The sequence below is a fragment of the Heptranchias perlo genome, chromosome 1, assembly GCF_035084215.1.
Source record: "Heptranchias perlo isolate sHepPer1 chromosome 1, sHepPer1.hap1, whole genome shotgun sequence".
NCBI lineage: Eukaryota > Metazoa > Chordata > Chondrichthyes > Hexanchiformes > Hexanchidae > Heptranchias > Heptranchias perlo.
Window position 1 is genome coordinate 181,265,850 of NC_090325.1, and position 25,733 is coordinate 181,291,582.

A 25,733-nucleotide genomic window follows, 5' to 3' on the forward strand; every position below is an offset into this window, starting at 1 on the left:
AGGCTTCCTCCTTCCTCAGGTAAATGAGGAAGGAGGCTTCCTCCTTCCTCATTTACCTGAGGAAGGAGGAAGCCTCCGAAAGCTTGTGAATTTAAAATAAAATTGCTGGACTATAACTTGGTGTTGTAAAATTGTTTACAATTGTCAACCCCAGTCCATCACCGGCATCTCCACACCAAAAATTTAAGACCGTGGTAGAAAATTTTAAAAATAACAAAATCCTTGCATTTGTTCTTAAGTGTTTTTAATTATATTTTGATTTTAGATTTGAGCACTTGTTTCCTGAGCTCTTTGCCTCGTGGAAGGGGAGGTTTTATGGATTCCAATACACCTTTAACCTCCAGGTCATGTGTGGCCATTGCTGATTATTGCCCTTATCCGAACATGCCCCACACAGTGCTGCCAGTGGTGAGTAGTTTCCATTTTCGGATTGGATTTCTCCACTCTCGATTTTTACCATTTCTCCATCTCCTCGAGGCCTTTTGGCTTCATGCCATCTTTCTTCAGCTGGGAAGCGAACATTTTTCTTCTGCCAGCATCATGATGGTATTTTACGGTTGGTCCCTGTGAGATGGAGTGTGTAAAAAAAATAAGTGTCTAGTTTCCTTCCTCCCTCTGAGGGAAAATACTTATTTTCAAAAAAAAAAGTACCCCAATGAATAGGCTGAAAACTGTAAAAGTCACCATACGTGTGACAGGGTGATTTTGAATGTCGGCAAATTAAGGGACCGGAAAAGGATCTTTGTACAGCAACTCCTGTTAGAACTTTACCTCCATCTCCTTTTTAATAACCACTTGGGACCAGATGTTTAGGTGTCCAGAAATAAAGGATAACAATTGATACCAGTATACAAGTTAGGCGTGTCACTTCTGGTCTATTTTCTTTATTTTACTGTGACGATTCACTTTCTCCCGCACTATTGAGGAATTTATATTATTTGCCAAGACAGGGTTATGTAAATGATGTAACTATGATTGTAAAAACCCAAATGCAATAAAATTATACTGTATACAACAACTACACTTAAACAGTATTGGTTATCAATCTTCTCAAGTTCATCAATAATGAAATGAGGTGGTTGTGTGATTAATACTGGATAGAGAGGTCAATAAGATTTATCATTCATCAAATCTGAACACTTGCAGTAATATATGTAAACCAAAGATGGTCGTCTTATCACATGACTATCTTCTAATGGTATCAAACTATTTCTACGCTTGGGATCAGGAAGCACAGTGCAGTAGAAGCTGTCCTTTCACTTCTGGGAATTGGAGTTAAAACCAGCCCAGATACTAATGGGATGAAAGGCCCTTTCCTGATAATTATAAAGGGTCTTAAGTGAAACTTGGAGAGTCTTGAGCTAATTGCCATTTGACGGAGGTCTACAATGCAAAATTATGCATGATTTAGCGGCATGGCTCAGATAAGCTATAAGGATTGATGGGGTAGAAAAAGGAAACCTGGTGTTCCTGCCCACAAGGTCCTGAATAAGGGCGAGAATGTAGGTTATGCATACACAGGAACCCACACAAATATGAGGGGTCACTGGGGGTAATTTTAACTTTGGGTGAAAGTGTAAAACGGATGATATCGGATCAGCTGCCCTTGAAATACCTCCTAATTTTCATTTCCATTGAAGTCAGTGGAAATGAAAATCGGGAGAGATGTGTAACGAGCGGCTGATCTGATATCACCCGTTTTACCCTCTCTCCCAAAGTCAAAATTACCCCCTTCATTGCTTCTCCTCTGGACCTGGGATAGGGATAATAACTTTACCACTTAATTGCTTAAAATCCTGTATTCGATGTTTCAAAGCTTGTATTAACTATTCACTTCTCAGTATTCCATTCAATGGCTGAACTCCATATTGTATGGATGGCCTCCAATTCATTGAAAATCACAAGCTTTCGGAGCTTACCTCCTTCGTCAGGTGAGTGAGGTCACCTGACTAAGGAGGTAAGCTCCGAAAGCTTGTGATTTTCAAATAAAACTGTTGGACTATAACCTGGTGTTGTAAGATTCCTTACATTTGTCCACCCCAGTCCATCACCGGCATCTCCACATCATCACTCCAATTCATTGGCTGACATAGTGGTGTCAATAGACACACCGATATTTTCATGGGAATCCTCAGAGCGTTTAGAGGGTATTATGAAGCTCTTCTGAATCTCGAAGGCAACTCTTCAGTCAATTTTACGGGGCTCTGTTCCTACAAAGGGAAATAACGGGTGCCACCATATACATACAGCTTTGGTGTCTTAATGAAATGTAACCTCAGACTGACATTGAAAGACTGAATATACTTTAATTAATGGAACATTGACCCCTTTATTATGAGACATGCCATAACATTTTGACATTTTTTCCCCTTTAGCTGACTCTTTCTGTTGGAGATGTAGTGAGGGTCACCGGGGACCCAGACAGCCATGGAATGTACCATGCTGAATTGAACGGGGAGGTGGGATTGGTTCCAGCCAGATTTGTGGAGGAGGCAGACGGCATCCATTATAAGCACAGCACTCAGAGCACGCCTACTCCAAGTCCCAGGCTGAGCAGCCCAGAGAGGATTATAACATTGTACCAACAGCTTCAGCACACGCACGGCAACAATTACCAGGTCAGCAAATGTCAAATGAAATCATTTTTGCTAAAATGCTGAATCGCACTTAGAGATTGAAAATGGACGAGGATGTGATTTGAGTTGAGCGGTGGGTGATTCAAACTTTGATTTTCCCCCTTTCCCTCTGGGGAAGTTCCTGGGCTCTGTTTACTGCCTCTACTTTAGGGGATGACCAAGACTGTGCCCATGTCAGACAGGAAAATTGCTAATCTGCATCCTACCACTCTGTGCCAACATGCATAGGAGCATCAACCTGCAGAACCACTGCTTTACCAAGCCTGCCTAACCTGGGCACATGGAGATCAATTGGAGGTTAATACTGAACCACTTGGTTGAGGCCAGATTTCTATCTTTTTACCCATTTGATGATATTTGAATTATTTTGTGACTTCATTTACCTAATTATAATTTAATAAAAATATATTAGTAGCTGTACCAGTGACCGAGTGAGCATAGGCACCAGCTGATCTGATATTAAGCCATATGGACCAGACAGTCCCAGCTTTGATTCCTGGTCAGTGCTGAATTAGCTGACTCCACTGGAGCAGCATTTGGGATGCTGCAGTTGGCCTTAAGGTTTCTGGACTTCCCTCCAGCACCCCCCCACCCCCGACCCACAGGGCTTGAGTTCTGGCTCAGCTCAATGGAGAAATTGTTGGATACTCCATCCACATCCTCCCTCCCTTCAACGGCGACCGAAGACAACAGAGAATTACAGGTGATTAGAAAAGGTGCCACCATCAAAAACATTATTGTCAAGAACAGCTCTCTTATGCTGTTGCTGGTGAAGACACAAAGACATTCATCATCCAAGCAGTTTTTCTGTTTATGCCAGGCTCAAAAATATATGTCCCACTTTTGTATTGAAGTAATCTTTGGAAGAAAATACTTTGTTTTAGAACTGACAAGGGAACAGGCCGTGCTAGATTTAGTGATGAGTGACAACCCAGAATTAGTTAGCAATCTGACAATAAGGGAACATCTTGTGAAACGTAACCATAAGGTGATTGAATTTGAAATTAGGTTTGAGAAAGGGAAGGGAGAGTCCCAAAGCAAGGTTTTAAATTTAAGTAAGGCAATCTTCAAAGGGATGAGAAAGCAATTGAACACAGTAAACTGGGCTGAACTGTTATAGGGTAAGCCTACAGGCAAAGAAGTATTTTGCACAATACAAAACCGATACATACCCCTAAAAGGCGAAAGCTCCACAGTTAAGCAACCATGATCAACAAATTAGGTAAGAGACAGTATCAAGCTAAAAGAAAAGGCTTACACAAATGCAAGGAAAAATGTAAATCCAGCGTACTGGGAAGAGCTAGAAAACACAAAGAGATAGAAAGAAGGTAATAAGAGGTGCAGAAAGGGAATATGAAAAAAAGCTTGCAAGGGATAACAAAGCTAACAGTAAAAGTTTTTGTAAATATATCAAGAGAAAGAGAGTGATAAGGGGGAATGTGGGCCCATTAAGGACAGATGCAGGTAAGATTATAATGGACAATAAGGAAATGGCAGACTTATTAAATGAATACTTTGTGTCACCAATTAAACATTGAAAAGATCGAAGCCTTTGTCTTCAGCTGACACTACAAACTCAGATTGCTAGCTACCGATTCCATCTCCCTCCCTGGTCGCTGTCTTCTCCATGCTTTTGTTACCTCTAGACTTGACTATTCCAATGCTCTCCTGGCCGGCCTCCCATCTTCCACCTTCCATAATATTGAGCTCATCTAAAACTCTGCTGCCCATATACTACCTAGCTCCAAGTCCCGTTCACCGATCACCCTGTGCTCGCTGATCAACATTGGCTCCCGGTCCGCGACTGCCTCGATTTTAAAATTCTCATCCTTATGTTCAAATCCTTCCATGGCCTCGCCCCTCCCTATCTCTGTAACCTCCTCCAGCCCTACAACCCTCCGAGAAATCAGTGTTCCTCCAACTCTGACTTCTTGTGCATCCCCCGACTTCCTTGGTCCCATCATTGGCGGCTGTGCCTTCAACTGTCTAGGCCCTAAGCCCTGGTATTCCCTCCCTAAACCTCTCCGCCTCTCTCTCCTTTAAGACATTCCTTAAAATCTACCTCTTTGACCAATCTTTTGGTCACCTGTCCTAATGTTGCCTTCTTTGGCTTGGTGTCAATTTTTTTTTGTCTGATTACGATCTTGTGAAGCGCTTGGAATGTTTTACTGCGTTAAAGGTGCTATATAAATGTAAGTTGTTGTTTATTGTTATAACTCTTAGGTATTGTTAACTTTTTTAAATGTTTTCTTTAACCAAAGCACAGAATGGCACGAATAACAATGTCATTAGTTATCACAGCAGTAATTATAAGTGTGTAACATGTGGATGGAATTAAATAAAATGATGTGTGAAAGATGACAACAACTTGCATTTAAGAAGCGTTCCTTACATAGAGGACAAAAGTGGACACAAGCCCTAGTCCATGATTTTATCACATCAGCACTTGACTTCTCAAAGTCTCTCATTGCTGGTTTCCCTGCCTCCATAAACTACAATTTATCCAGAACATTGCAACTCGTGTCTTCTCCCTTCCCCATCATCCTTATCCTTGTCGAGGTGCAATGGCTTCCTGTATCCCAGTGGGTTAATTAGAAGAACATTGTCCTCAAGTTCAAATTACGCCATGATCTTTGGAGGAGGCTAGAGTGATCGACTGTGTCACAAGCAGTAGAGAGGTCAAGGGAAATGAGCAGAGTCAGAAAGCCACAGTGACAATCACACCACATGTTGTTTGTAACTTTGACCACAGCAGTCTTGGTATTGTAGGGAGGATGAAAAGTCATAAATGAGGAGTGGTGAGAGCGTATATGTGAGGCAGCAACTCGTTTCAGAACTTTAGAGAGAAAGAAAATCTTAGAAATAGGGCAGCAAAGAAATAATTTTTTGGGGGGGAGGTGGTTAATGGGGTGGCAGCTAATTTTGAAGTGAAAAACAGAGGATCAAGACAGGTTGATGATATCGGTGAACATGGGGTTGAGGAAGGGGAGATGGGAGGACAGAAGCTGGCTCAATTTGTACGTTTCATGGATATGATGAATTTGATGAGGGCTGGGGAGAAGAAACTGAGGAAGGAGTGAGGAAAAGAGAAGAAGGTTGGTTAGGAGGAGACGAGGGGTGTGGCTGGATGTCATTGAGGTTGGGGAGAGGAGGAGTCAGAGGCAGCAGATACGAATGTAGAGATGGCCTTGATTTTGGACACAACAAACGCCACAGGCTATTCGCATTTAGTACTTGAGGTGCAGGGAGGTTAGAAGAGACAATTGTCGGTGAAGAGGAGGAGATTGGAGTTGTTCAAGGTGTCAAAGGTAAAGATGAGACAATACCTGCATTGGATGAATAAAGTCCCTTGCTGGAGGCTGACCAATCATACACAGCAAAGGGGCTGAAGAACTTAATGTGACTACTAAGATTAGGCTTCGGCCAATATGCTGCTTAGAGAGAGATAAAGACTACTCCCATTGCTTTCTGACAATGTTTCCTGAGGTACAATAAACATTGTTAATTGTTATAATGAATGTCAATACGAATCACCATTAACCCGCATCTCAGGATACTATGGGGGTTAAATTGGATAATGCATGAAACCGGACATGGGTACCCGCGTACGGTGCTTCCGTTGCAGGCAAGACGAGACATTTGTCCAGCCTCAGCATTCTCCTCAGCCAACCGTTAAAAACCCGCGTTGACACGAGGATTCAAGGACATTTGAACTTTCCACCAGCAGGGGGAGCCCAAATCTCTTAAAGGCAGACTGTCTCTCTGGCAGCCAGCCAAAATCTCTTAAAGGCAGCCGGTACCTGTAATTTGCTAAAAATAACAATCTGCTGTCTTCATGGAGTCTGAACGGAGATCAGACATTGCAAATGTAAAATACAGATTAACGTCCTGTCCCCATGTTTACAAATTGTTGAGTTATTTTAAAACATTGAATAAAGGTTGCGCACCACTAAATCCCATGTCCTCCAAAATGCACGTCAGACCTCACCAATCTGCCGATCTGAGTTTGTACCAGGCCTGCAAGAGTGCGTGTACCAAGGTTCTCTGCTGACGCACTCGAGGCCTTGGTGCAACAGGTGGACCGAAGGAGGGAAATCCTATATCTGCGGTGGGGGCAGGGGGGGGGTGGGGAGAGGCTCTCCAGACATACGCCCAAGAGGCAGTGGAAGGCAGCAGGGGACGCAATCAATGCCAGGTGCATAGCACCATGAACATGGATGCAGTGCAGGAAGAAGTTCAGTGCTTTGACACAAGTGGTCAAGGTGATTGAGGTCAACTGTCAAGTAGCTTCTCCTACCAACTGCACCACTAGCCACATCCACTGCTCCACGCACTACACCCACATAACCAATATACCAACAAACTCTTTCAATCAGTACTCAACTCTTCCAATCAGATGCTTCCTCTCACCCTTACACATTACCACTGTCACAAGCCGCCCACCCACAACTCATAGGCCACACACGCTGGCAGCTATTCAACCATGACAGGCACATCATCCAGACACACGTCCCACTTTCTTGCAGGAGAAGGTGGCACATAACAGGACGCAGCAAGTGGCAGTGGCATTTAGCACCTCGAGCCTATTCCGCCATTCAACGAGATCATAGTTGATCTGTGACCTAACATCATATACCCGCCTTAGCCCCATATCCCTTAATACCCTTGGTTGACGGAAATCTTTTAATCTCAGATTTAAAATTCACAATTGAGTTAACATTAATTGCAGTTTGCAGAAGAGCGTTCCAAACTTCACCCACCCTTTGCGTGAAGAATCGTTTCCTCACTTCACTCCTGCAGGTCCTGGCTTTAAACGTTAGGCTATGATCCCTCGTCCTAATATTCAAGTATAGGAGACCTCCAAAAACAGTTACAAATGTATTAGCAGCCAGAAACAATAATCCAGTAACTAAACTGTAAATCCTGCATGGTCCCTTTAAATAGCGCTGGTGAGGGATCCTCCACACACTCTAAGACATGTTTAGATGGTCGCGGTAAAGACAATGCGTTGGGTGGAGCATTAAGTGCCAAAATGGTGACTATCACTTTAAATCAGCGTTGCACACTGATCAAACGCATTTTCTCCTTACTTCACATGATGCCGGCGCTCGTTATTTGTGCATGCACTAAACCCTTTACCAAGATGGCGTCCGGCGCATGTCACCCTAGAAACGTGCTTGTGCACCCAAGATGCCATCTTGGATCTCCAGGAGGCCGTGAATCGCCGAAATAACGGGCACTAGACAGCCCAATTTAGCGCCCACAACGTTGCCATGCCAATACCTAATGACTTGTTGCTGGGATCTTTAGAAACTTCCTTGGTAGATGATTTAATGCAGGATTTAAGACTGATATTTCATTCATTTTATCTCTATAGGTGGCTCCTTCTGTGACATCTGAGTCCAACTCAGAAGCAGGTCACAGTTCACTGTCTACTCCTTGTCCAAGTCATGAAGATGCATCACAGCCTTTTGTATCAAGACTACACAATGAATTGGAACACTCAGACACTGAGGCTCATGGGCAAATAACAGGAGAGGAACAGGAGCAACACCATCCATCTAAATCTGCTGAGCAATTTCACTGTAGCCCAGAGGACCGCAGTGAGATCCCATACGGCCAGGCATGCAATGATGCAGATGACCTAAAAAGCATATTGAGCTCTGGAGAAAGTACAAGTGGCACACTTCTAGCAATGACAGCAAGAAGCAATCTGTCAGATATATTGGCATCAAATCTTAAAGGGCACGGCATCAAACATACGGCAGTAGCTGATTTACAGGGAGAGAGAGTATCAAAGATCATACAAGGTAAAGAATCAATTACAATCTGTATAAAATATTTATTACTTCCAATTTTTTTTAATAAACTCCTTCTTCCTGAATAAATGTGATTTTTGATAAATAGTTTGATAAGTTAAGAGGTTGTTGCAAGTGACTTTAACTCTTAAAAGCTGTTGTGTCCTATCCTGGATGGACGTTACCCTGTGGCAACCCGAGCAATGTTCATCCACCAAAGTCTTCAGCTTATTACTTGACCATCTGTTAACCCAGACATTCCAGTTGGAGAGTTGATACTGTTTGGAGTATTGTCTGCTGCAAGGGGGATATTAGTCTAGTTTCTAAGGAAAGCTTTGGGCCTAATTACCAAGTGTTACAGTAAGAATTGAATTAATGCACTTCCACTAGCCACAAATCTGAATTTAGAACTATGTAGTGACTGTAACAACTAAAACTATTTGCACCTACATTGAAATATATGAGAACATTTTTTTGAACTCTTGACAATCCATAATTGAACCCTGAGAAATCGATTTACTTGTCATTGCTTTGGTAGCATCTGACTACTTGTACTGTCTGTTGAAGTACAGTTCAGGCTCTGTTTCAATCATATATCTTGTTTATACTATGGAAGTCATTTTGTAATACCATAGGTTTTCAGTGCAATGAAATCCACCCCATTTTCATTGTGGAGGTGACTGTGACTGTGCATGTGCATTATTTGAAAGGCATGAGTCAGGTTTCCCCCAATAACTCAGTGGGGGTAATTTTGACTTTGGGCAATACTGATTCTGCCGCCCATTACACATCTTTCCAAATTTTCATTTCCATTGATTTCAGTGTTATTCAGCGAGGAATCCTGGGGGACAAGCCCTACCCCCGATACCCATGCAGTGACCAGGTAGGTAGTTGAGAGGACCACAGGAGTTCTGAAAGGCTGATTCAATTGCCTGGACAAGTCAGGGGGGAGTCCAGCAATACACGCCAGAGAGAGCGGCCAGAATAATTGTGGCCTGCTCTGCACTTCACAATTTCATCTTACGGAAGGGTAGAGACTGGACATTCCTGGAGAGGAGCCCGTGGCACCAGAAGTTCCTGACCTGAAAGTCCTGGAGCCTATCGATGATGCCTGCTCAGATGTGTCGGCACTTTGAGCTGCCAGGACTGTCAAAGGGCAGCTCCTTTATATGGGCATTCAACACCTGATTGCATCCACCTACAAAACACAGTTCACCCACCTTGTCCCTGCTCTCAGGCAAAAAGATTGTTTGAAAGCTATGCCCATCCAAGCACATGACAGCGCATCTACCCTCTCACCCCCCCATATGACTATGCCAACTTTTTCAGCTCATGAACAAGTTTGAACCATTCTTGCGGACTGTTCCCTGTGTGTCGGCAAACTCAATGATTAGCAGAACAGAGAATAAAAATGTTAATTTAAACTTTAAAACAGCAAAGGACAGAACACAATCAGGCTTCCATGAATAGCAAGGCACAAAATAAGTGAACTTTAAACCTGAGGACATAGATTGCAAGATCCAGAACATTCTCCACTCCATTGGTGGCTCAGAACAGAATAGGTGCATAGTCAAAATGTTTAACTGCAAGATATAAGACATTCTCCATGGACCTTACTAAAGAAATGGGCAAAGACAAACAGGCCTGCAGTAATGACAGAACAGTAAAAGTGCACAGTCAACCGTCATACAGTGATGGCAATGTACAAAACAGCCCTTAATAATAAGGCCCCACTTCCCTTACTTCCTGGTTCCCCAAACTATAAGAAGAATATCCACCAGGCATCTACATGACTAGATTTGCATTGAGTCAGCAGAAGGCCCTTAATAGGATTTACAATATTCCCATTTTGTTGTTCAGAATGGCAGCCTTGAGTAAGCACAATTGGCAATGCCCAAAGGTCTTTGAGGTCTTTCTCCTGTCCTCTGGTAACACCGGGATCATGGATCAATCAATCACACAGATCATAAGCAAAAATCAGGAGATTCTGCTGTATCGTAAGGTCGTCTTGTTATGTAAATGAGTATTTTAATATGTAACTAAGTGAGTACAATATTAATATTTCATGTGCAAGGACCTCTTCAGGAGTATGGCCCAAAATCTCCTTAACCGTAACTCTGGAGAAAAGGAGGAGCGTAGTTCCGCCCAGTCCCTGCCAATTGCTCACCAATAACCTGCTCACCGATGCTCAGTTTGGGTTCCGCCAGGACCACTCGGCTCCAGGCCTCATTACAGCCTTGGTCCAAACATGGGCAAAAGAGCTGAATTCCAGAGGTGAGGTGAGAGTGACTGCCCTTGACATCAAGGCAGCATTTGACCGAGTGTGGCACCAAGGAGCCCTAGTAGAATTGAAATCAATGGGAATTAGGGGGAAAGCTCTCCAGTGGCTGGAGTCATACCTAGCACAAAGGAAGATGTTAGTGGTTGTTAGAGGCCAATCATCTCAGCCCAAGGACATTGCTGGAGGAGTTCCTCAGGGCAGTGTCCTAGGCCCGACCATCTTCAGCTGCTTCATCAATGACCTTCCCTCCATCATAAGGTCAGAAATGGGGATGTTCGCTGATGATTGCACAGTGTTCAGTCCCATTCGCAAGCTCTCAGATAATGAAGCTGTCCGTGCCCACATGCAGCAAGACCTGGACAACATCCAGGCTTGGGCTGATAAGTGGCAAGTAACATTCGTGCCAGACAAGTGCCAGGCAATGACCATCTCCAACAAGAGAGAATCTAACCACCTCCCCTCGACATTCAACGGCATTACCATCACCGAATCCCCTACCATCAACATCCTGGGGGTCACCATTGACCGGAAACTTAACTGGACCAGTCATATAAATACTGTGGCTACGAGAGCAGGTCAGAGGCTGGGTATTCTGCGGCGAGTGACTCACCTCCTGACTCCCCAAAGCCTTCCCACCATCTACAAAGCAAGAGATGGAATACTCTCCACCTGCCTGGATGAGTGCAGCAACAACAACACTCAAGAAACTCGACACCATCCAGGACAAAGCAGCCCGCTTGATTGGCACCCCATCCACCACCCTAAACATTCACTCTCTTCACCACCGGCGCACTATGGCTGCAATGTGCACCATCCACAGGATGCACTACAGCAACTCGCCAAGGCTTCTTCGACAGCACCTCCCAAACCCGCGACCTCTACCACCTAGAAGAACAAGAGCAGCAGGCACATGGGAACAACACCACCTGCACGTTCCCCTCCAAGTCACACACCATCCTGACTTGGAAATATATCGCCGTTCCTTCATCGTCGCTGGGTCCAAATCCTGGAACTCCCTACCTAACAGCACTGTGGGAGAACCTTCACCACATGGACTACAGAGGTTCAAGAAGGCGGCTCACCACCACCTTCTTGAGGGCAATTAGGGATGGTCAATAAATGCCGGCCTCGCCAGTGATGCCCACATCCCATGAACGAATAATTAAAAAATAATTCCCAGATTTCCCAGTTGGCCATATAATGGATAGAACTTCTGCCCTCCAGGCCTCTAACAGCAAGAGGTGCAGTCAGGGGTCAGGGCTCCTATGCTAGGAGTTTCCACTTCACCAACTCAGTAGTAACCCAGAGTATTACTGGAAGCTGGTATGCTGAGAGGGATAAATCGTATCGTGCTGACCTCCAGATGCGTGTAATTGGGGTCCCACCTGAGGGAAGGGATGTCCAGGCTAGGGAGGCAGCCTGCAGCCTTGTAAAATAAAGAAGGTTTTTTTTATTGGATCAGCCCCTTTGCACAGGGGGTGTAAGGGGGTTGGGGGGGGGGGCTGAGCAACCCCTCCCCCATGGTGGACAGAAGAAGGATTATGCAGTTGCATGGGACAAGTGGGTGCTGGAGAAGTGTCCGTGGTGGCACGAGCACCCTCCAGCCTTATGTAAGTTAGATGCCCTACCGGTGATCCAGCAAACTCCAGCAGGGTCACTGTTGGAGGGCACCAGCGGGCACAACCTCTGCACATGAGAAAAGTTGACATCAGACCCATGTTTGTTAAGGTTGGCAGAAAAGATAAGATGGTGCAAGAAATAAACAGATAACAACGCATGATGAGAGTATGGGCAATATAGCATTACCACCTCCAACCCAACCTGGAAACATGCATCATCATTACATAGATATTTTTCTGATAACCCTCAGGCAAATGAGAACGGAAATGTTTTCTTGCTTGAAAGGGCTTTTGTTTTATTCATGACTTTCATACTGGTGTTTCTTTTCTCCAGAACCCCCTGCTCCAGTTGGTTCAGCCCATATTATTGCCACAGTTGGCCAGAATGGCCTGATGATTGAATGGGAGAAGCCTTTGATGGATGAAAAGGGATGCAGCAATGGAACGTTCGTTCAAGGTTACAGGGTACGTTTAGAGACTAAGATATACAAAATACTTTGATACTATTCATAATTTGCTGAATCGAAGATTGAATTTAAGAGATTTGACATTTAAAAAGAAAAGTAAAGCTGACTGCCAGTGGAATTATTCTATCTTTATTCCAATAAAAATGAAGGTATGGGCGCCTTCAAGTCAGTAGGGGTAACTGAATGATCTCAGGTTTGAAGTGTAGTATGGTCCAGCGCTCATGGCAACAGTATTTTTGCCTGACTAGTAATACTTATGCTAGGGGCTTTGCCTATATGAAGGGAGACAGGCTGACCTTCTCTGCACTTGCCTATCTGATTTCCAAAGATGGGATAAATGTCATATTCCAGACAACTGCTAAGTTAGTGATACCACGTAATCAAACCCAAAAATATGACATTTTAAAACAAAACCAAACCCAGTCCAAGGCAATTATAACAGTCCTTTTACTTTTGTTGCTTTTGTGGGAATTTTATGTTTTTTTAAGTAAAAAGAACAATTTACATCCTGTGCCCATGTGTCTCTGGACCATTATTCCAGAGCAAAAGAGCTGTTGCTTTCTGGCCCTGTCATTAAACTACATTTAAAATACCAGCTCACGCCATTTTTGTATAAAAGTCTATTCCAAAACTAATATGGAGAAAATGATGCAGACGCTACAGAAACATAAGAGCTGCTTACAAGACAGTAATCTAATCAAAGAGTTCAGATGATTCCATAGAGCTCAAGATTTGATTACTGCCCTGATATCACTCCAGGGCATGTTATGTCTTATTTAACATATACTGTTCATTTAATGGGGGTGATTTATTGTTCTGAGAGAGCTTGACAGCAGTTGGCAGTGTGCTGGTAGCTGCCAGTATGTTCATTGTGATTGATGTGATGTGACATTCAAACTGAAAGACTATCATTACTCCAAGTCCCACCCCCACCCAGTTTTCTCCCCTCCTCTCCTAAAATGCAGACTCATGTTGACCGACAGTTCCACTGGTGCTCGCAGCTCTTTAGTACCTTATTCAAGTGATGTCCTTTGTAGAGTGCTGTAGAGTGAGCATCAGCAGGCTTTTCAATTACAAAAGCCAAAGGCACCAAATGTAGTAGGACAGGTAGGTCATTTGCCCAGTCAAAAATGGCGGGACTCACAGTGGGGTTTGAAGAGATACACACGGGGATCGGGCAGGAAAGTGAAGTTGAGGTCGAAGATCAGCCATGATCTCACTGAATGGCGGAGCAGGCTCGAGATGCCATATGGCCTACTCCTGCTCCTATTTCTTATGTTCTTCTGCTTATCCAGGAAAAGAAAAAGAAACAAAGAAAGACTTGCATTTTTATAGAGCCTTTCACAACCTCAGGACGTCCCAACGCGCTTTACAGCCAATGAAGTACTTTTGAAGTGTAGTCATTGTTGTAATTTAGGAAAGACAGCAGCCAATTTGCACACAACAAGGTCCCACAAATACCAATGAGATAAATGACCAGATAATCTGCTTTGAGGGATAAATATTGGTCAAGACACCGGGGAGAACTGCCCTGCTCTTCTTCGAAAGGTGCCATGGGATCTTTTACATCCACCTGAGAGGGCAGACAATCAGTAAGCAACTCTTCCAATCAGATGTTTCCCCTCACCCTTACACATACCACTGTTGCAAGCCGTCCACCCACAACTCACAGGCCACACACACTGGCAGATTTTCAACCATGACAGGCACATCACCCAGACACACGTCCCGCTTTCTTGCAGGAGAAGGTGGCACATAACAGGAGTTGATTTAACGTCTTATTTGCAAGAAGGCACCTCTGACAGAGCAGCACTCCCTCAGTACTGCACTGGAGTGTCAGCTTAGATTGTGCTCAAGTCTCTGGAGTGGGGCTTGAACACATAGGGCTAGAAATTGGGCCGTTTAGCGCCCATTGGTTTTGGCGCTACACAGTCTCCCGAACATCCAAGATGACGTCTTGGATGTGCATGCACGCTTCTAACGTGACGTGCGCCGGACGCCATCTTGGTAAAGGATTTAGTGCACGCACAAGTAATGAACGCTGGCAGCATGTAAAGTAAGGAGAAAATGCGTACTATCAGTGTGCAACGCTGATTTAAAGTGATAGACACTATTTTGGGACTTAACGCTCCACCCAACTCATTGTCTTTACCGCAACCATCTAAACATGTCTTAGAATGTCTGGAGGACCCCTCACCAGCACTATTTAAAGGGACCATGCATGATTTACAGGTTAGTTACTGGATTATTGCTTCTGGCTGCTGATGCATTTGGAACTATTTTTGGAAGTCTCCTATATTTGAATACTAGGACGAGGGGACATAGTATAACATTTAGAGCCAGGATGTGTAGGAGCGAAGTGAGGAAATGCTTCCACGTGCAAAGGGTGGGTGAAGTTTGGAACGCTGTTCCGCAAAAGACAGTTGATGCTAGCTCACTTGTCAATGTTAAATCTGAGATTGATAGATTTCTGTGAACCAAAGGTATTAAGGAATATGGGGCTAAAGCAGATATGTGGAGTTAGGTCACAGGTCAACCATGATCTCATTCAATGGCGGAACAGGCTCGAGGGGCTAAATGCCACTGCCACTTGCAGCCTCTTGTTATCCGCTACCTTCTCCTGCAAGAAAGTGGGATGTGTGTCTGAGTGATGTGCCTGTCATGGTTGTGTGTGTGGCCTGTGAGGTGTGGGTGGGCAGCTTGCAACAGTGATAATGTGTAAGGGTGAGAGGAAACATCTGATTGGAAGAGTTGCGTACTGATGGAAAGAGTTTGTTTGTATGTGGGTGACGGAGGACGTAGTGCATGGAGCAGTGGATGTGGCAAGTGGTGCAGTTGGTAGGAGATGCCACTCGACGGTTGATCTCACTCACCTTGACCTCTCATGTCAAAGCATTGAACTTTCTCCTGCACTGCATCCATGTTCGTGGTGCTGTACGCCTGGCATTGACTTCATCCCCCACTGCCTCCCACTACCTTTTGCGCATATGTCTGGAGGGACTCTTGCGCCAACCCCCTCCCCCGTGGATATAGGATGGCCCTCCTTCTGTCCACCCCTTGCACCAATGCCTCTAGTGCATCAGCGGAGAACCTTGGTGCTCGCTCTCTCGCAGGCCAGGTACCAACTCGGACCGGCAGATTGGTGAGGTCTGGCATGCTGATTGGAGGGTGTGGGATTTAATGGTGCGCAACCTTTATTCAATGTTTTAAAATAACTCAACAATTCAGGGGTTAACCAATTAAACCCCCATAATCTTCTGACTCAGAGGTGAGAGTGCTACCACTGAACCACAGCTGACACTGGAGCTTGTGGGCGACTGCTGGAGCTGCACAAATGGCAGGAAATAGGTGTCAAAAATCCCATTACAGGAAATTCTGCTCATCTCATTCCCAAAATGTAATTTTGCATCTGGCACTTGCACATCTCTGCCGACCTCAAACCTATCCTCGCCTGATGTCCACATTTACACACTTTACAGTAAGTGTGAATGGAAAATGAACAAGAACATAGGATGGAACATAGGTATAGGAGTAGGCCATTCAGCCCCTATAGCCTGTTCCGCCGTTCAGTTAGATCATGGCTGATCTGTATCTTAACTCCATCTACCCGCCTTGGTTCCATAATGCTTAATACCCTTGCCTAAAAAGGAGCAAGAACCCTGAGTGTTGCACAGTTCTTCTCACTTGGCACTGATGGGAATCCAACCCGGCACATTATTTGTCTCCATTGAGAAGTTGTTACTTGACAATTTGAAGATTAAAACTCTTGTAGTTTCTTTAAAGAGGTTTTGTTTATAGAGTGATAATTTCTATTCCCCATTGCAACTCATTGAGGTGTATGAAAGGTTTTACTGATCATGAGGCTGAAAGTCCATAGCCTTTCGAAGGAATCCCACCCTTAAGCCGGCAAGAGTTTGGATTAGGGTGGGACTGGCAGGTTGGGGCCTTGTTAGTGGCAGAAGGCTCTGCCTGCCCCAAACAAGGCCAGTGGTGTAGGAGGGAGCATGGCTGAGGGGAGGGCTTCACACAATGAGAGTTCACAGAGTCTCCAGCCTTGTGGTGGTCTGATACTCCAAATGAAAAAGGCATATCTGCTTGCCGACATGGGGTCCCTCTGGAGGTCTAGGCCTGGACGACTGAAGATTTTAAAAAGTTAATTTTTCTGAAAAATATTTTAAAGTGCCCTTCTTTGTACTGGGGCTACAGGGACCCCCTCTCTCCACCCCCCCCAGCCCAAGGCTTCTCTGGAGTTTTCAGCTGCTTCATTGCGGGGAGGGGGGGGGTGGTGAAGCACAACAAAGTTGCCCTCCTAGCCTCCTGAAATTCATATAATATGACCCCTCAGGGGCAGGCACACCTCAGACTTATGCCAAGATGCGCTGCAATGCAGATTTTCAGAGCCCATGTTTTTCTACTGACAATAAACTCTCCAATGTATTGGGTTCTGGAGCCTCCCACAATATGTTTTTGCATGTTATTGAATGGTTAGATGCACAGTCAGTGTCACTACAGTGGCTTGATAACACGCTGATGACATTGAAAAGCACCACAACCTTTTGTCCCCATATTTTACCAATAAGAACATAAGAAATAGGAACAGCAGTAGGCCATAAGGCCCCTTGAGCCTGCTCTGCCATTCAGTAAGATCATGACTGATCTTCTACCTCAACTCCACTTTTCCGCCCTATCCCCATATCTTTGATTCCCTTAGTGTCCAAAAATCTATCTATCTCAGCCTTGAATATACTCATCAAATGAGCATCCACAGTCCTCTGGGGTAGAGAATTTCAAAGATTCACAACCCTCTGAGTGAAGAAATTTTTCCTCATCTTGGTCCTAAATGGCCAACCCTTATCGTGAAACTATGACCCCTAGTTCTGACTCTTCAGCCAGGAGAAACAGTTTTTCAGCATCTACCCTGTCAAACCCTCGAAGAATTTTATATGTTTCAATGAGATCACCTCTCATTCTTCTAAACTCCAGAGAATATAGGCCCATTCTACTCAATCTCTCCTCATAGGATAACCCTCTCATCGCAGGAAATCAATCTAGTGAACCTTCGTTGCACCCCCCTCTAAGGCAAGTATATCCTTCCTTAGGTAAGGAGACCAAAACTGTATACAGTACTCCAGGTGTGGTCTCACCAGAGCCCTATATAATTGCAGCAAGACCGCCTTACTCTTCTACTCCAATCCCCTTGCAATAAAGGCTAACATATCATTTGCCTTCCTAATTGTTACCTGCATGTTAACTTTCTGTGATTTGTGTACCCAAATCCCTCTGACTACCAATACTATTATGGTCATCCTCTGAATATTCCTCTCTTGTTTATCCTGTTTGTCATCATGCATGCTCTTGCTCCTCCCTGCTTCCCTTAGTGTGCTGAAATCAAGACTCGTTGCATGGTATCCTGCTCTGACTCGTTCTTTCCTAGGAACTCAAAGCTGTGGACCACTTTACCTCAGTCTTCCTTCCCTCCAACAATCATCACGTGTATAAAATCCAGCTCTAGATTTATTCTCTTATCAACTTTGATGGTGTCCTGAATTATATAGCTCAGTCCCTCACATACGCTTCTCAATTTCAAAATAAGTTGTTAATATCATTTTCAAACCTTGATATTTATTTTACTTGACAGATATTCATTGATGGCGAGTTTCACAAGTCGGTAATGGGATCAGTCCGCACAAAGGTAAGAAACTATTGTACACACCCACTTTGCTGAGGGAATTGTCTTTTATTTTAGTGATGAAATATTTCATTTCTGAGAGTCTCCCTATAAAGTATTTTAAATATTTGATTTGTGAGACTTTATTCAATCATCCAGATGAGTTAAATTTTGAATTGTAATCATCTTATTGGAAAATCACATTTGAAATTTTATTGGCAGCATGACCTTGAAGCTGAAACTCTGTCCTAAAAGGTTTAATAATTCAATATATGGCTTAATAAGTCTAGAGTTCTGCTTGGTTAGATAGCAGGCATTAACAATATTTTATTCAAAAGTACATTTTTGAGAATAGAACAAAAAGATAAAATTTGAAAATTATCAATGACCAATAGAAAGAAATACAAAAAAAGTCCTAAAATAATTATAAAAATTCACTCCTTTTGAACCTCATAGTGTCTATAGTGAATAATCCAGCAATTTTTACATCGGAGTACAGGGAAAGTATGTTGAGAAGCTCTCATCTTGTGTGATCTAATCTCATCTAATTAATTCTTTGCCTGTTATCACGGTGTAAAACCAAATGGCCTAATCATTACAATCTTAATAATCGCCTTTTTAGTGTAGCAGTGACTTTTTTGTGGGGGATAGATTTCCTTTGTTTGCTATTAGTTGCAAAAGTACAAATGGTCTGTTTATACATAGCCAGCATCGGACTGGCCATAAGGGAAATTGGGAGATTTCCCAAGTGTTCCATGGAGTGAACGGTTCCATAGCGTTGTCCTATCGGTGCCCCTTTTTCCGTGAGAATCCCAAAGAATCCTGTGCCCTTTCGGGGAGGCCAGGCCGCCCCTGAACATATGTTTACAATTTTGTTATAATCAGAGGAAATCCTCTCCCTTGTCATCAAAGTTTACCAACATGCCTCAAGATTCCTGTTTACAAAATGATACACTGAAACAGATGGTTCAATTTCTATTGCAGATATTGGCCTAGAAATTGGTCCGCTTTTCGGGCGCAACTCGGACTACTAAGGCCCCAATATAACCCCAATAATCTTCTGCCAAAGTTATGATTGAAGGGGACACTGAAAGAACTTCCCACGAAAATTCCAGACAATAACTAAAAATATTTGACAGAAATTGCCACGATAGTTACAAGTGGATGAACTTTGCAATTCGTAAAGTATTAATATTTTGTGGAACATTAAAGGTTTTTGAAGTTCAAAATATTATTACCTACAATTGGCCCGATTTTGCAGTCTATGCAGATTCTATACAAGGAATGGCTAGGTGCCAGCTCAAAGTTAGCCAATCGTGCACTGAGCTGACTGTGGGCAATTTTTTGGGGTCAGATCATTTGAATAATTAGCATAAGCTCCCAGTACCCACAGCTAGCCTAATGGAGTTGCGGAAAATCTGGCTAACAGCTGAAACTTAAAGGATCTCTCCACTTAAAAGCAAATGGCTGCATATGGGGCAGATTTTATTTCAGCCTTTAAAAAGGTTCAAAATGGATTTTAAATAGTCAATCTTTTGCCTTGGGAGAATGGATGTGAGTACAGGGGGAAGGGGGAGAGAAGAAGTGCCAGACAAAAATGAAATGAAAGGAAACCCAACGTGGAAGCATGACAGAGAGTTTATGGGCAAGTGATGGAGAGTCACAACATCTGACCCCTGTTTGATGGCTGGAAAAGTGGATGTGCTGCTGTATGAGGCAGGTTTGAGGTCGGTTGCCCTGTTTGGTATTTCAGAGCATCCTCCCCAGGGGACAACTTTGCATCTTACTGTCAGGAGGTGGTGGCTCAGTGGAGTGTACAATACACGGGTGCCCTCCATGCTGCTCTGCACTCTTGGTACCCTGACACCTGGTAAAAGTTCTGTCAATCTGATGTGTCCTTGCCACAGGTAAAGTAATGAATGTGTTGCCATTTGCAAACAAGGACTCTATAATTTGCTTGATGCATCTATGGACAGCCAAGTGACTCTTTGCAACTAGCTGAGCCTCACAAAATTGGGGCTTAGATCTGCACATGCAGATCATGGGTTTTGGAAGCTACTGTATGAGTCTTTGCACCTACCTCAGGAATGTGATAAAACTCAATTTCACACGCACTGTCCTTATGTTACCATGCACATTTAAATTGAGGTTAAAGCTCAGTAACTTTGATGCCTTTGTAGCGAATAGGCTGGCTGAAAGACAAATGAATTCTGTCTTGCATGTTTACAGAAGACCCTCCTAAAGTGCAGCAAAACCAGCATGAATAAATCATTCATTTCATTACATTATTCGGTGTTCTGTTTAGTTACTGTGAATGGCTCTCTATCTTTTCTTACTTCATTAAATTCTACTTTCTTATTCCCCCCAATTACTTAACCTGTCAAATGAGACTCTGCCTTTTAGATTTAAAATAAACAGATGGTTTGATTTTGGGTTCTGGCTGTGCAATTGTATAGTTCAAATTTGGATATCTAAACAGAAGATTGGGTTTTCACCACTCTGTTACTAGGTTAAATTGTTACAGCATATTAACCTTGTATGTCACCATGGCATCTCCTTTCCTACTGCAACTTATAGCAAATTATATCCCAGTGGACCGAACGTTCCTTTGTCAAGCCTCATCATGTTACATTTTCATTTAAGTAATGCAAGCAGTGTCATGGGGGCACGGAGAAGAGGAGACTAACCCACTAACAGGCAAATGCAGACAAAATGGGACTGTGGACAGACAAATGCTGTGTTACTTTTAGTGATAAGAAGATTAAATCAATGCCACCACGGTCACTGTTGTGAAATACATTACTCATCCACCTCTACACTTTTTAAGAGTTAAACATTCAGATCTTTGACTTAGTAATCACATCTGATGGGATACCAGGTCCCGTGATGAATACTGGATAGATGGTTGAAGAGGAGAAATCCTCAAGAAAGCTTGATCCTAATTGTCACCATCATCAATTTCAGTATTTTGCCAAGTCCATAACCAGTCAATGATGGAGTATTGAGTATTTTTTATCTTCACTGCACTGCATGTCTGGCAGAGCAGATCGCCTGTTTGTTACCGAACCCACAAGATTTACATTTCAATTATTTCAATTGAATGAAAATGAGACAGGTTCTATAACGGACTGGTGATCCACTCCGCCAGACTATTGCCCACGCAGTGAAGATACAAATATATCCACTCCATCTCTTGCACTTGGTCTCGGTACAGTCCCGAGTCATGCAGACCTCTCGGTTGGGTGGGGGTGGCCTACCAGAGCCCGCCTTTCAGAATATTGGATGGATGGAACTGGCCTGCCAGGCCTGTAGCAGGCTGTGATAAGAATTAGAACCACAAGAGCACCTGTTGCTTAAGCCACTTCTCAATACGCATACCAGGAAAACAAGAGTTTTTTGTGAGTGCACCTGTCCATTCTGTGGAAAAACCAGCAAAGCTTCACACGCTGCTTCTTGTACCTGTTGAACTGTCTCCCAGCACCTGGAACCCTGCAGAGATAACCATTGCCCGCTGATTCAAGATTGTCAGAGCATGAATTAGGATATGGAAGTTGTGACTTGTTTTTCTATGCTCCCACCAATGTTTTGGATCAAATTTGTGAGACAATTACAGCTGACTCCCTGTATCTGCGTGTGCTTATACATATTTTCTGCTAAAAATTGGTAATTTTATTCTTTTTTTGTGGCACATGTTGCGTGCATGAATACCATTTACAATAATTACATGTAGATAATAAAGAGGCTCATTTATTTTCCAGTTTCCAGGGGGTGTGCTCCACCTTGTCCCTACCCATTTTTAAGCCTCCTATTTTCTGCCAGAAATGATAAGTGATGTTCAAAATGTCCATCCATATATGGGTGGGTATATTCAAATGATATTCAAATATCAGACAGATTTTCTGTCATTTATGCCCTAGCAACCGTAGCCACTAGGGACTCCTGTTCGTTCCTGGCATCCAGCGTTGGATGTTTATAGATGGTTTATAGTTTAAATGGTCCAAAAGCCTATGCAATCACGCTTACTTAAAAAAAATGAACATTTACTGCTACCGTGGTCACTGCTGGCAATGCAATGCTGCAGCAGGTCCTCAAACCTTTGTACCCCCTCCAGGTAGATCCCTGGCGGAGATTGTCATCCTGCCATAATGACCTTAAGATCAGAACATCGACCCCTGCATTCTTGTGGCTGGTGGAGGTACTGCCGTGCTGAAGATGCCCTAATTTCATTAAGGTGGAATATCTAGGCCAGTAAGTAACTTCATGAAAGGAATGATTAAGCAGCGAAGAATGATGTAGTATTTCACCTTTTAAAACAATGTCGCAGGAAGAAATACCCAAAAAGGCACGGACTTCACGAAAAGATTTTCATAATGGTGATATCACCCGCAGATGACATGATGTATTTCAGTAGTATTCACATCATCATCGCTCTTCCTTTGATATCGAAGAGGACAGCCAGAACATCATCTTTTTTGCAGTGAGTTCTTTGGTGACTGATGAGACCTATTTTTGCTCGGAATGAGCGTCCGCAGATTGAACAGTGGATCCTGGATACACCCGATCGGGAATCTTTTTCAAGCGAGACTTTCTCAGCTGGCATTTACATTCAGCATCAGCAATGCGACGGGCCTCATAGTAGACATGCCTTCATGGATGGCTTTTTGCCATGCTTTCTCATCTTGAACAAGTTGTTCCTACTTATGGATGTCTATTTTGCAATGTTTCAGATACGCTTTTAAGCAGTCTTTATATCTCTTTTGTTGACCTTCACAAAATCACTTCTCAGTTATCAATGCGTCATAAAAGATATTCTTCAGGATACATTCATCAGACATTCGCACTGCATGACCTGACCACCGTGGCCATGCCTTCATGATCAGAGTATCTATGCTTGGCCCCCGTCAACTTTTTTAAGAACTTAGGTGTCAGGGATCTTGTCTTGCCATCTGATGTTCATTAGTTGTCTCAGGCAGCTTAGGTGAAAGTGATTCAGTTTCTTAATGTGGCGCCCAATTGTTGTCCAAGTTTCACAGGCATAAAGCAGGGTCATCAGAGCGGCAGTCCTGTGTACTTTGAGCTTGGTCTGCAGGCTGATGCCTCTCTTGTTGCAGAGGTGCTCACAGAGTTTGCCAAAAGCTAAGCTGGCTTTGGCGATTTTGCAGGATGCTTTTGTATTGATATGGACTTCTCTAGATAGGGTGCTACCCAGGTAGGTGAAACTGACCACAGCCTGAAGCATGTGAACACCAATAGTGGTGATAGGTGGAGTGTAATCCTTGCCAGGGGCTGGTTGGAAGAGTACCACTGTCTTTTTAAGGCTGATAGTCATGGCAAATTGAAAGCAAGCTGATGCAAGGTGGTTCATGATTGTTTGTAAGTCATCTTGGGAGTATTCACATCACCAAACCTGTCAAACAATTTTTCATGAAACCTCAGAAATAAAATTCCCACAGATGAAGATTCCCATATCATTATTTTTGACCGTTAATAACTACCTGAAATTTAGTGATTACATTAATCCCATATCTTAGATATAAAGCGGTGTCTCATCATTCTGTGAGGGACCCTCTAGGTTTAATTTCCTCTTAAGGATATCATTGTAATACATTGTAATTGAAAGCTCTTTAATATTGAACTTGACACAACACTCCACAATTAGAGAACAAACTGCTGTGAATATATGAAAGAATCAAAATCATAACCTACAATTATAATACATTTGGTTTTACATATGCGCCTTGGGACATTTTACTACATTAAAGGCGCTATATAATTGCAAGCTGTTGTTGTTCTGTTTGATCTATTAATGTTGAAATCAGAGTACTAAAATTGTAGTTGGCTTTCAAATTAAATTGCTTCTTTCATATGTTACAGATCCTGTTGGAAGATCTTGACCTAAGTGTGCCATTTCAAGTCAGCATCCAGACAGTTGGAGCCAATGGTCTGGTTTCTGGGAAGGTTAATGTCCCATTTTTGAATTGCCAACCACATCAGAAAGTTTTATCAGTACAGTCCCAACTTTCACCGGCAAGTCAGACTAACAAGAGTTCAAAGACACTACAGGTATAGAGCACACTAATCAATCATAATCTGTATACGGTATTCTGCTGAAGTGTTTACGTCTCCAACACCAAGTTAAAAATGTTCATGTCAGCCAATTATGTGACAACATGAAAATATCAGATGGTTGTTAAAGGAATATTTTTTGGTAAATTGTCTCACAAGACAGTTTATAGGGGAACAAAGGATAATGTGATATTGCATCCATGATGTCCACTGTAGATCTGCTATTTTCATTCCCTTTCACAGCAGTAGTAGGACAAAATAGTCTGAGAGTGACCTGTATATAGACCTAAACAACAGGATGAGTTGAACAGCAATTTTTCTTATATTTCTATCAATTTTTGGAACTGCTGCTCAATTTTTTATCATTTATTTTGATATTTATAAGTTATGAATGGCAATCGAAGCTACGTCAATTGTGATTTCGCTATGATAGTAAAGGGGACAGGGAAAGAGCAGGGAAATGGGATTTGAATATGCATCTCTGATGTGGAGCTGGTGCTGGCACAGGCACAATGGGCTGAACCACTTTCTCCTGTGCTGAGACTTTTGAAACTTCAATAATATTTGGCTTTGACGGTACCATTGGCAATATTAGCAGACCAACATGGAACGCGTTTGAATGGCATTCCTCGGTCGTCTATTTTAGCAGTGGCATTTTCTTGTTTAGAATAAATGCTAATGGTAACAGTAATTACAAGGTTTATATTGTAAAAGTTCGCTATACAGCAAGTAGGCAAGGGATCAGAAACTGTGCGAGCCAATGATCCCGGCAGTTATACAGGGTTTGCAACCACTGGTGACCTCCAGCACTGACCGCCCGCAGGAGTCTGTGGAATCAGTAGAAGGTTGCCTCGATTGGATGGGACCATCAGGCGCCCACATCAAGAGGGTGCATCTCGATACCTTGCCTTGCCACACAGACTGGAATGTCCAGGAATTGGTGCTGTGTTTGGGGTAGGGTTGCCAACCCTCCAGGATTGCCCTGGAATCTCCAGGAATTAAAGACTAATCCCCAGGACACTGCTGCGAGCAACCCTGGAGAAAAATCATGGGGGGCATTAAAAAAAAAGTGTATCTTTAAAAAATTTTCTTTGAACACTTTTGTGTACTAGTTCTAAAAATATTGGACGTGGGGAAAGAAGGCTGTTTGACTGACAGTCAAGAATGATCCAATTGGATAACGAAGAGTTTATTCGCT

At 43.2% G+C, this 25,733-nt stretch overlaps 1 protein-coding gene across 2 annotated transcripts in view; it reads left to right on the top strand.

Annotated features, from left to right (window-relative positions):
• LOC137328376 (uncharacterized) overlaps nucleotides 1–25,733 on the top strand; it is a 127,066-nt gene that overhangs the window by 69,409 nt on the left and 31,924 nt on the right. For both annotated transcript variants that reach the window (XM_067994332.1, XM_067994333.1), the window contains exons 19-24: nucleotides 266–408; nucleotides 2,376–2,618; nucleotides 8,014–8,446; nucleotides 12,669–12,799; nucleotides 18,440–18,493; nucleotides 24,344–24,532. In XM_067994332.1, the coding sequence (XP_067850433.1) occupies nucleotides 266–408; nucleotides 2,376–2,618; nucleotides 8,014–8,446; nucleotides 12,669–12,799; nucleotides 18,440–18,493; nucleotides 24,344–24,532 (1,193 nt within the window). The remainder of the gene's footprint in view (nucleotides 1–265; nucleotides 409–2,375; nucleotides 2,619–8,013; nucleotides 8,447–12,668; nucleotides 12,800–18,439; nucleotides 18,494–24,343; nucleotides 24,533–25,733) is intronic.